A 12435-nucleotide genomic window follows, 5' to 3' on the forward strand; every position below is an offset into this window, starting at 1 on the left:
GTGAAATGTCCTCCTCATGGTGTCTGTGATTCAGCCTCATAGTCAATCCCCAGCTGGTGGCAATCTGGGAGGTGGAGCTTAGATTGGAGGAAGTGTGTTGCTTGGGGCAGGCCTTGGGGTGATAGAGTTTAGCTCCCCTTTGCCAGGGCTAATGAGCTCTCATTCATGTTGTTACTTTCCAATTTCCAAGTGGCAAGATGTGACACCCAGCCCCTACTTTGCCATGCCTTCCTGCCATCGTGAAACTTCCTCTTGAGGCCATCAGCCAAAACAAACCCTTTCCTCCCCGAGCTGCTTTTGGTTGGGTGTTTTGTTCCAGCGACGAGAAGGTCACTGCGACAGGGAGTGTGATGCTCGTATTTAAACGTGGATCTAGTCCACAATGCTTTTCATTATGTATGTGCAAATATCCCCAAATCTGAAACGTCTGAAATCCCAGGCACTTCTGATCATAAGCATTTTGGGTAAGAGATACTTACCTTGTAATAATGTCAGGTTGGGTTTTGGTATAGGTACGGGTTAGCTCACAGATTCATGGTGAATGAATGCAAGAGTGAATCAGTTACTGGACCGCTGTGAATCCGGGACTTATGGAGATGGACGGGGACAGCCAGCTCCTTTGACCATGTTGACCCCTCACATGGTCTCACACTTCTGTGGCGATTATAGGAATATTCTGTCGCCCTGACATTTCATTTTGTATGTGCGTTGTGTGTGTGGTGTATGTGCTTGTGCATGTATTGTTTGTATGTGTGTGGATATGTGTGTGTAGGGGTGTGTGCATGTATGTGTGAGAATGCTTTATAGAGGCCAGAGGTCAATGTCAGGTGTCTTCCTTAGTCACTTTCAACCTCTTCTTTGAGACAGGCATCTCTCAATGACCCTAGAGGCTAAGCTGGCAGCAAGTCCCAGGGATCCTCCTGTTTCCATCTCCCTAGTGCTGAGATTACAGGCACATCCACCGTGCCCAGCTCCTACATGGGTGCTGGGGTCTGAACTCAGTCCTCATGCTTGTGTGGCATGCATGTTGCTGATTGAGCCATCACTCTAGCCCCTGCCTGGAGATTGTTTTAAGAATATGTTTTAATTTTTTAAATTTTGTTTTATTATTTATGAGAGAGAGAGAGTGGGCACACCAGGGTCTCTAGTCACTGCAGATGAACTCTTAACACATGTACCACCTTGTGCATCTGGCTTATATGGGCACTGGGGAATTGAACCTTAGGCTCTGCAGGCAAGCACCTTAACCAATGAGTAATCTTTCCAGCCTTAAAAATGTTTTTATTTATTTATTTATTTGTAAGCAGAGAGAGAAGAGATAGAGAATGGGTGCACAGGGCCTCCCGCCACTGCAAACAAATTCCAGATGCATGCGCCACTTTGTGCATCTGGCTTTATGTGGGTACTGGGGAATGAAACTCAGGTTGTTAGGCTTTGCAGGCAAGTGCCTTAACCAATGAACCATCTCTCCGTCCCCTGCCTTGAGATTTTAATTCAGTATTTCATTGGAGTGAACCCTAAAGTTTTCTTTTTCATTATGTGTGTGTATGTATGTATGCATGTATGTATGTGTGTGTGTATGTATGTATGTATGTATGTATATGTATGTATGTATGTGATGTGATGTGGACTTGTGAATGTGGGCATGCACATGCCACGGCACATGTGTGGTGATCAGTGGACAACCTCGAATGTCAGTCCTCGCCTTCCACCTTGTTGAGAAGGGTCTCTCTTGTTTTTTGGCCGCTGCATTTGCCAGAGTAGCTGACCCGCGAGCTTCAGCATTCTCCCATTTCCACTTCTTTTACTGGAAACGTGCTGGGATTACAGATGCTCACATTATGTTTCCTGCTTCATGTCGATTCTGGGGCTCCAAACTCAGGCTATAAGGTTTGTGCACTAAGCCATCTCCCCAGCTCTGGAGGTTTTGTTTAAAGATGTTACTGGCTGACTGGAGGATCCGCTCTGTGGCTCAGGAAGGGCAAGGCCCCAGGTGGAGCATAGCCAGGCCTGGGCTGGGCAGTATCGGCTCTTGGCTGGAGCAGGAACGTCCTGCTGGTAAGCAGTACAGGAGTTGTGAGATCAGTAGACGTGGGATCTCCGAGTCTCTCAGAGGACCTGGTCTGCTGGGCCCAGGGAGAAGCTGCCACGCACTCCTGCCCTTTGGCATCCCGTGGCAGGGTCCAGCAATGCCACATCCCCCTGATGGTCAGAAAAAGACAGACACACACCCAGACAGGTAGGTTTCTGTATGAACTCTGTGGGCTGGCAAACATTTCAAACCTGGGGCCTGGGGACCAGGTCACATATGTGGTGCCTGTGGGCTGGAGAATCTTGAGCCTTCTCTGTGCTGCTTGGGAACAGAACCCCCGATCCCTTGGGGAGGGCTGCCTTTCTGCAGCAGCTCCTTTGCAGCCTTGGGTTTGACTGTGTGCCAGAGTCTGGCAGTGCCCTGGGAAGCTGGGGAGAGGATGGAGACATCCCGGAGGGCTTCCTCTCAGGACTCACTCCGCAGTGCTTCGTAGAATAATTGAGCTGGGCCGGGTCGTGACCCAGTACGTGCATGGCTAGTAGATAGGGGGTGGGCCTGCGGTGGCTGCAGCCCGTGGCTTTGTGGAAGGCTGGCATCAGGGTGCCCGCTTGGAGACAACCATGTTCAGAATCTCTCGGGAGCTCACTCCCATCTTAGGTTCCAGAGCATAAGAAATGAGCTCTTCTTTTCAGGGTGTAATAATAGGGCATGGTGGCATCTGAACCAGACACTGGTGTTCTCCTAGTCCCCAGGAGACGGCAGACTGGTGGTTGTGTCAGGCAAGAGGGCACTGCTGGAGTACCTGGGCTTGGGAAGCCTGGATGGACACTTGTGCTGACGCTCATCTGGGCCCCTATGGACGGCGCTATTTATAGCGGCCTGAGGACTGCCAGGGCACAAGGAGACCCTATGGGCCCCGTGCTTTGTACAGGGTGGGCAGAAGGAGTGCCTGCTGGAGATTGAAGCTGCCTTCCTGCATCTCCCCCTGGAGACTGCAGGTTTGTGATGGGTGCACAGGAAGTGCATTTCATTCATTGAAAGAGATGCAATAGGATCGACATCTGCTGGTTTGGGAGATCTTTTTCCGTGCCGCTGCCATCCCACATTCCACCGGTGTCAATCATTGGCAGGAGACTTGGCTTGAATTCTGAAGAGTCTTGTTAGAGGGTTCATTTCATGCCTCATATTCCTTTTTCCTCTCCTTCCTTTCTTTCCCCCCATTTACATACCTGTATGCCCAGCACTCACCCCCCAGCTGTGCATCCACTTACGTTTGCATCCAGCCCTGCGTGTACACCCATGTCTATAGCCATCTGCTCTCATACTCACCTGTCTATTCCTTGTCCATCCACCCACCTATCTATCCACAAAACCATGTCCATGCATGCATTTATTCCCATCTATCTACACACTCCCTCAGGCAGCCATCCACCCATTTACCTCTCTTCCATCCTCTGTCCATTCATCCACCTACATATCCACTCATCGATCCACACACTTAACCTGTTCATCTGTCAATCTTTGTAGGATCCACCGCCCTCTGTCCTTCCTTTCTTCCCCCCTTTCTCTCCTTCCCCCTGCCCCTTCCCGAGAGAAGAAAACCTCTCGCCCTCCCAACAGTCTAGGCTCTCTGTCTATGGCCCTGTTGCTAGGACAACAAAAGACAGCTTCCCAGAGGAAAGCGGGTCCTCAGCGCAGACAGTGCTCCCCCCAGGGAGAAGCCTCTGTGAAGGACAATGCAAAGGGTCGGGTAGCAGCTCAGCAAAAGGAAGTGACTCTGGTCACTTCAGAGAAGCTACAAGATCAGGCAAAGGACACTCCCAGCGTGGCAAACACATGGGGAGGGACATTAGATCTGAGGCTGGCTGGTGCAGTCTGTTGTGTGGGGTTCCCTGGGCTGTCCCCGGGCTAATGAGGGTCAGAATTGTCTCTGGAGATGGACCTGCGTCCTATGTGGTAAAGAGAGGTGGGGAGGGCTGGAGAGATGGCTTAGCGGTTAAGGTGTTTGCCTGCAAAGCCAAAGGACCTTGGTTCAATTCCCCAGGATCCACGTAAGCCAGATGCGCATGTGTCTGGAGTTTGTTTGCAGGGGCTGGAGGCCCTGGCATGCCCATTCTCTCTTTCTCTGTCTCTCTCTCTCTCTGTCTCTCTTTCTGTGTGTGTGTGTGTGTGTGTGTGTGTGTATGCGCGCGCGCGTGCGTGTGCCTGCCTCTTTTTCTCTCGTGCCCTCTCAAATAATTAATTTAGTTAAAAATTTAAAAAAAGAGAGGTGGGGAGTAGCCTTCTAACATGATGTTTGATTCTAGATAAGTGGGGAGGCAGACAGGGCTCTTGCATCTGCTGCTGACTTTTTCTCTTGGCTCAAAATAGTCCTATGCTGAAGTGACCTGTTTTGCGGGGGCGGGATTCTTTCCCTCCCTCTTTCTCCCCTCCTTCTTTTGTGACACATTTCCCACCTAGGGAAAGAAAAGTACAGTGAATAGTACAGCAAACGCTCGTGTCTCCGACTTCATTAGAGTGAGATGCTTCTCTTTGCTTGGGCCACTGGAGGAGGCACGCGACTGTGTGTGGCAGGGTCCTGCCAAGCCTTCTTTTCTTCTCCCGAGGCCAGTTCTTACATTCCCGGGGGTGCTCCCTTGCCGTAACACCACATGGATGTGTCTGTACACCGTCTGCGGGACTGCCACACATCACTCCCTCCTTCCCGTTGAAACAACAGGCGGTGGTCAGGATCGCTGTGCAAGCTGCTTTCCCCTGCCTTGAGAGCATCCGCGGGTGGGCCAAGTTCCTCCATTCCCATGGCTGCAGAGCCCACGGGCAGAAGAGAAAGCAACTTGGGCAGGCAGTCTCTGAGTGACCGAATGACCGTGTGTCTCCATTTCCCCAGGGAAGCTGGGCTTCGGGCATCTTCCCTTGAACTCAGGTCCCCAGACCTCCCTGTTGGTATGTTGCTTCTTTCTTTCTTTCTTTCTTTCTTTCTTTCTTTCTTTCTTTCTTTCCTTCTTTCTTTCTTTCTTTTTCTCTCTCTCTCTTTCTTTCTTTCAGACAGGATGACATGTAGCCCAGGCTGGCTTTAAACTTGGTACAAATGTATGGCTGAGAGTGACTTTGAGCTCCCAATGCTCCTACCTCCAACGTCCAAGTGCTGGGATGACAGGCGTGTGCCACCACATCTGACCGTGGGGGTGTCTTCTTAATGGTCTCCGAAGAATTGAGGTGGCCACCTGCCTGGGTCTCTGGGGAGGGCCATGATCTCATTTGGCTGTGAAGAAGGGGCTCTCTCAACTTCTCCTGTCTTTTGAGTACCCCCAGATCTCATGACATCAGCCTGCTCAACTTTGGGTTTTGCTTGACCCTTGGTCCTGGCGATCTTTCTGAGGCTGGCCCTGTCTTTTTGTGCTATTTTTATACTGTGCCTCTCACTGCTCTATGTTTGAAGTGAGGTTATTACGGTGTCAACGTGCTGCCTTCCAACCTGAAGCTTGCATTCCTTCCTCTCCTACCATTCTGTTTTCAAAGAAAGCCTGAAGTGGGGAGTTTCTCCTATGTGGGTGGTTTTAAATTGCTGCGGTTTTCCCTGAATCTGTGCCCTTCATTGCCCACCACTAGCCGGGGTTTCTCTGGCATGTGAGGGCTGGGCAGCTTCAGAGCCAGAGCCAGGTATGGAGGCCTCCTTGGTCCTTACTGTTGTCTCTGCTCAGGCTCAGCTCTTGGATCAGACACCTAAGCAGCGGGTTGGCCCTGGACTGGCAGTCACATCACCAGACTCAGGAACCAAATCTAAAAACTACTCAGGACTCCACAGGACTCTTAAGTTTTGGTTTTTTTTTTTTTTCACATTTTCTATTATTTATCTTCTTTTCCTCCCCACCCTTGTTGCAGAGATCTGGCCACCATGCCGCGCAGTCCCACGTCCAGCGAGGATGAGATGGCCCAGAGCTTCTCAGACTACTCCGTGGGCTCAGAGTCAGACAGCTCCAAAGAAGAGACCATCTATGACACCATCCGGGCCACATCAGGGAAGCCAGGTGGTACAAGGATGGAGGAGAGCCAGAGCAACACGCTGGTGATCCGTGTCATCATCCAAGATCTGCAGCAGACGGTGAGCTGCTGTGTGCAGTTGCTGTGTGTGGCACCCTGTGTCTTCTGTCTTGCTGTTCACGTCTGGACAACATAGACTGTGGCCTGGGCAGTGGCCACAAGAGACCTCTGGTCCACCCTGAGCCTTCACGGTTGACAGCTCAGACACTTCCTCTCAGTGTTCCCGTCCTGTCTCATGTCACATTGTCCTTTCTGTCTACCTACTGCAGCCCACAATATTCATTGAGCTCTTTTAGTTCATTTGCACCTCCTATGATTAAACCGTGATGCAGGCTACTCTAGGTGTAGAGTTTGGGGCTGGGGAAATGGCTCAGTGAGTAAAGTACTTGTTGTGTAAGCTATGAGGACCTGAATTCAGATCTCTAGCACTGATGTAACAAAAAGCTGGGTGGAGACTGGGTGGGGATGACACAGCTGTTAAGGTGCTTGCTTGCAAAGCCTAATGACCCAGGTCTGATTCCTCAGTACCCACATAAAGCCAGATGCAAAAAGTGATGCATGCATCCGGAGTTTCTTTGTGGCGGCTAGAGGCCCTGGTGTGCCCATCCTCTCCCTTTATTTCTGCCTGTCTCTCTCCTCTCTGTGCTCACAAATAAGCTGGGCATTGTGGCACACACCTGTAATCCTAGTGCTGGGTAGGCAGAGATGTGAGATCCCTGAGGCTGTAGCTGAATTGGTGAGCTCCAGGTCCAGTGAGAAACTCTCTCAAAACTAAGGTGGGAAGTGACCAAGGAAGGTACCTGACATCAGCCTCTGGCTTATACACAGACACAGAAAGAAGAGGAGGAAGAGGAAGAGGAGGAAGAAGAAGGGGAGGGGGAGGAGGAGGAAGAAGAAGGAGGAAGAGGAGGAGGAGAAGAAAGAGGTTTATTTTAGCTCAGAATCTGGAGGTCTGAGTCAAGAGCCCAATACCTGTGGCTCCTTGATGGCACAAGTCCTGAGTTGGAGAGGGATGGCATATGGCAGAAGGAGGGTGTGTGTCCAACAGTGAGGCTCTACCCTGGGCCATCATCTGGTTCTAGCCGCCTCTGTAGCAGTCACTATCTCATTGCTGGGGGGGGAATACCCAATCAGATGCAGCTTATGGGAAGAAGAGGGCTATTTTGGCTTACGGTTTCTGGGGGCAGTTTCACCATGGTGGGAACAGCATGGCAGTGCAGACAGCCAGGTCACATCATCATACGTTAGTGACAGGAAGGAAGTAGTCTGGGTGGGCTCTTTGAGCACCCAGTGGACTGGGCTAATAATAAAACTTAGGGTCTGTTCCCAGTGACACTCCGTCTCCAGCAAGGCTCTATGTCCCAAAGGCCCCACCAGCTGGGGACTAAGTAGGAAGCTTAATCACACACGCTTGAGGCTGAGGAGACATTTTACATTCAAGTCACCACAACCTCCCAAACACCGGAGTTGGGTTTAGTTTCCACCCTTAAATACTTCAGAAGGAGATTAACTCTCAGACCAGGAACGCTGTATCCCGCTCAAACCATAGTGTGGCCCGCACTGTGGATCCAACCAAACCTCGTGCCTCAGGGACGGTGGCCCGTATACGGGGGGCACCCAGGCAGTGGGCACAACAGTTAGTAGGGCCGTAGTGTCCATGGGAGGAAGGTCCCCAGCTGTCCCTGTCTCCCTCCTACTGTTTACAACATGTGGATTTCCTATGCTTCCCTGCCCCCAGAGGTGTGGAGTTCCTGTCAGAGTGCGTCTCACTCTCCCACACTTTCCTGGTCACTCCCCTGTCCCCAAGCCCTGGGTCCAGTGTCCTTTCCTGCGCCACTTCCCTGCAGCCCTTGGGGTACTGTTTGCCACGCTGGCCATCTTGTATCTTTCCCTCGAATGCACATGCTGGTACCTGTGGTGTTGGAGGGGCAGGCGCATGTTAAGTGAAGGATGGCCTAGGACACTGTGGTTAGATGCGACATCCCTGGAGATAGTCTGGGCTTGGTGGAACCATCATCTTTCTCTGCTTTTCCCCATCCTTATTCTGCAAGTCCACAGGGATTTCTGGTGACACCGGGAGTTGCTCAAGGCCGGGGGATAGTTGCTCCCAGCCCAACCTCTCCTGGAAGGGTAGAACTCACGCCAGGTACCTTGCTGTGTACCTTGTGGGCTCGTTCCTGGGCTTGGGTACTGGGTATGAGGTCTGCCCGGGCCGTCCACACAGGGTTGCTCTGCTCTTTTCAGGTATCCACTCCAGTGCATGATTGGCGAGGGAGGGGGGCTGGGATGGGGTGCTCAGTGATGGGGTGAAGGAGGTTTGGTAGTGTGATGATGGAAGTAGGGTGGGGTGGGGCAGTGAGGTGAAGGGGTGAAGGTAGGTGAGGGTGGGGTTGAGATGATGAGGAGTCGTGATGGGGAAGTGGGGTGGGTGGATCAGGAAAGTGGGGTGATTAGGTAGGGGAAGTGGAGTGGGGTAGCAGGAGAAGGGATGACGGCGGTGGGGATGGGACAGTGGAGCGATGAGGGGGGAAAGGTGGGATAGGTTGGTGAAATGTGGTGCTGGTGTAGGGAAGTGAGGTGATAGGGTAGAAGATGTGGGGTGATAGAGTGGGAAATGGGGTAACAGGGTGGGGAAGTAGGGTCTGAGAAGGTAGAGGAAGTGGGGTGGAAATGTGGGATGCTGGGGGTCAAGGGTGGGTGAGGTGGGGTCATGGATTGATGAAGTGGCAAAGGAGGGTGAACAGCATCTTTGTGGACCACCAGGTTACCCAGTTGTTAAGGGCAGGATGCTGAGAGGTGTGCATGGGCTCAGACTTCACACACTGTGAACAAATGAAGCCATTAACATTTAGGTAGCAAAGGAAGCACTGAACATTAGTGTTTTTTTTTTTTTTTTTTTTGGCCATAAGAAAGCCAGTCCCACATACCTGTATAAAGAAAAGGTGATTACACCTGAAAAATAGCCTGGTACTTGTTCCTGTTTCCTATTACAGATTCTCCCCTGTTCCCATTAAGGTTTGCTCTGTCACTGGGGGGCAGGGGTTGTTAAGCTGATTGCTATAATAAGCAAGCCTCCAAGCCTCAGGCATTCCCCACTTAGAGGCTTTTGTTTCTTCCTCTCAGTTTGCTGGGGTTGGCAGGAGGAAGGGGCGGTTCTGATCCACGATCCATGCAGGCATTCAGAGATCCAGGGTCCCTCAAATTGGTAGCCAAGCTGTTTGAGGAGCTCTGGAGCCTCCCACTGTCCTTTGTCAGGAAGATGAGGGGGAAAGAATGTGAACGCAGGGCACCCGGCTTCCTTCCCTGGCTTTGCCAGGGGGTGAACTTGACCGCAGAGGAAGTGGGACACAGATTCAAATTGTCTCCCCTAAATTTTTTTGTGTGGAGGGGCTGTTGGTCTTCTTGCCCTGAATATTGCACTTTGAAGACACCTGAATCACCTTTTTATTTTTATTTTTTGGGAGGGGTAGGCATGGATTTTTAACAGATTGATGTCAACGATTACACTAAAAAGAATTTATCTACTTATCAATTTATTTATTCTAAGAATGCCCTTGAACTCTTGACCCTCCTGTCGCCACCTTCTAGAACACTGGGATTATAGGTGCACACCACCATGCCTGGTCTACGTGGTGCTAAGGATGGAACACGGTGCTTTGTGCATGCTAGGTGGGCACTCTGCCAGTTGGGGTACAGCCCAGCCCCTCGCAAGTCCTTCCTGGTAAAGTCTGTGGTCTCTAGAGTCTGTCTGCGGTCTGTCCTTGTGAGGCAGCCCTCCTGATGTGTATCCTGTTCTGTGGGTGCTGTCTGAGTTCTGCCGGGACGCCAACCAGCCCCGTGCTGGATGCTTCTTCTCTTTGCCTGCATTTCAGCACTTTCGTTGTTAACCTGTGTCTTACTGGGGTTTTCTGGAGCCTTCATGTGTTTTGGATCAGTTTGATCTCTTCTGCTCCATGGCGTTTCCAGTCTTTCATTGTTGTGATTCCGTGACTCTCCATTTGTTTTATAGCCCTGCACTCTCTCTTTCTGACACTTATTCTTTGGAGCTCATATTTGGCTTATGAGTTTGATGTCTGATTATTTTCCTTCCTGGTGTAAAACTTCCTGGTATAAAAACAAAAGAAAGAAAAAATCTCTCTCTCTCTCTCTCTCTCTCTCTCTCTCTCTCTCTCTTTCCCCCTCTCTCTCTCCCTCTCTCTCTCTCTGTGTGTGTGTGTGTGTGTGTGTGTGTGTGTGTATAAATGTGGACATGTGTGTGCCATGGCAGCGTGTAGGTGGAGGTTGGAGGACAACCTCAGATGTGGTCCTCAGCTTTCACCTCATTGTAGGCAGGTCTCAGACCACTGCTGCATTTGCCACACTAGCCAGACCACGAGCTTCTGGGGATGCCCCGGTCTCTGCCAGGAGACGGCCCTTACACATGTTCAGCAGTGCTTTTATCCACAGAGCCTTCTTCCCAGCCCCTCCCCAGCCCCCGGTGTAGAGCCCTCAAAGATTCTTCTTCCTGTAACGGGATGGTTTCCACCCAGAGCAGAGCTCATCTGGCTTGCTGGTCCACCTTTCTTCCTCGGGTTTGCTCCTTCCTCATCATTCGCTGTGATGGTTGTTCAAGCCATACCCTTCCCCCACCTTGTTTCAGCTCGGTGACAGCAGCTTCCGTGGGGCGAGCACAGCTCCCTTGTGGAATGAGACGTACCTGCCTGTTTGGCTGGGATTTTATGGGAAAAGCATGTGGATAGGGAAGGGTGACTCTTTCTAGAGGGCCGTGAGTGGTCCCCTTTCTGTCCCAAGATTGTCTTAAACGTTCTGCCCAGGGCATGCACATGGCCAGGGGACACCTAGTTTTGTTTTTGTTTTGTTTTGTTTTAAATTGAGAGACACTCTGTCAGTCAATGCACAACCCCACTGGGAGGGTCCTGCTGGACAGTTCACCCTTCAAGTCTCTCTACCAGGGTAGGAAGGGAAAAGGAAGGGCCCCAGAGAGGGTGAAGAGGAACTTCCCTTGCCTCAGCCTTTTGTATCTGTTCAGGGCATCTGATAGGGATGGTTCTGGTCTTTGGTGGTCCCATGCCCTCATCTGGATGCTTTTAAAAAAAAACAACAAAAACTATTTATTAGAGAGAGAGAGAGAATGGGTGTGCCAGGACCTCCAGCCACTGCACGTGAACTCCAGACGCATGCGCCACCTTGTGCATCTGACTTACGTGGGTCCTGGCGAACGCCTTAACCGCTAAGCCATCTCTCCAGCCCCCTCATCTGGATGCTTTTTTGAGGCAGCTTCTGTATTCTGGGTCAGTCGGTGTGGTCTTGTGCCCCAGATGCCGTACTTCTCAGCCACAGCCAAGATCCCCTTACTCACCGCCATTTTGAGCCACCCTTGCACTGGAGGCTTTTTTAGCCATTCGCCCCCGCCCCCCCGTCATCTGGCATTGCTTGTGGGTACGGATGTATGGTGGCTAAAGAACTGTGAAAGCTGTCCTTAGCCAGAAGACCTGGGACCTAAAGTTCCAAGCACCGCCAAACTGGAAGGCAGAGGGGGCTGGAAAGGGTGGGCTTGCTGTGGGTGAGCACAGATCACAATACACTCGTGTGCCTGCTCGTCATGGACCCCAGGGTGGGTCGGCCCACTCTACCCAGGACGCAGCCCTGCTTTGCCCTGATCACGCTTCCCTGTGGGTCTGTGCTCTGTGAGGAAGACCCCAGAGCTCTCTAAAGGTATTGAATAGCTTCCTGGATGTTGACCTCAAGACAGATACTGGGTTAAGTAAGGTCTTGGGTGTGTGCTGTGCTGTGTGGTCCATGCAGAAGACTTGAGCTTCCTGAGTGTTTCTGAGTATCTTTGCAGAAATAATACCCTGTGGGATAAGCCCGCGTCAGGGAGGCTTAAGGGATGCCCACATGTGACCATAGCTAGGGGAAGAGAAAGAACAACCCACTCGTACCTCCCAGTTGCCAGGGAGGGTTAGTTTTCTTTTTTTTTTTTCTTTCATTTTTTAAATTAATGTTTTGGGTAGCATACAAAAATGGGTTTTATTTGGATGTTTTCATATATAAGTCATTAATTTTTGTTCTTTTTTAAAAATACTTTTTGTTCATTTTTTATTTATTTATTTGAGAGCGACAGACACAGAGAGAAAGACAGATAGAGGGAGAGGGAGAGAATGGGCGCGCCAGGGCTTCCAGCCTCTGCAAACGAACTCCAGACGCGTGCGCCCCCTTGTGCATCTGGCTAACGTGGGACCTGGGGAACTGAGCCTCGAACCGGGGTCCTTAGGCTTCAAAGGCAAGCGCTTAACTGCTAAGCCATCTCTCCAGCCCTAATTTTTGTTCTTATTTAACTCCCATTCCCAGTGCCTTCCCCA

At 51.1% G+C, this 12435-nt stretch overlaps 1 protein-coding gene across 9 annotated transcripts in view; it reads left to right on the forward strand.

Moving 5' to 3' along the window:
* Window positions 1–12435, forward strand: part of Shank2 (SH3 and multiple ankyrin repeat domains 2) — a 609914-nt gene that overhangs the window by 92620 nt on the left and 504859 nt on the right. For all 9 annotated transcript variants that reach the window (XM_045152632.1, XM_045152644.1, XM_045152648.1 and 6 more), the window contains exon 3: window positions 5915–6134. In XM_045152632.1, the coding sequence (XP_045008567.1) occupies window positions 5928–6134 (207 nt within the window). In that variant the 5' untranslated portion in view covers window positions 5915–5927. The remainder of the gene's footprint in view (window positions 1–5914; window positions 6135–12435) is intronic.

Source organism: Jaculus jaculus, chromosome 1, assembly GCF_020740685.1.
Source record: "Jaculus jaculus isolate mJacJac1 chromosome 1, mJacJac1.mat.Y.cur, whole genome shotgun sequence".
Classification (NCBI taxonomy): Eukaryota; Metazoa; Chordata; class Mammalia; order Rodentia; family Dipodidae; genus Jaculus; species Jaculus jaculus.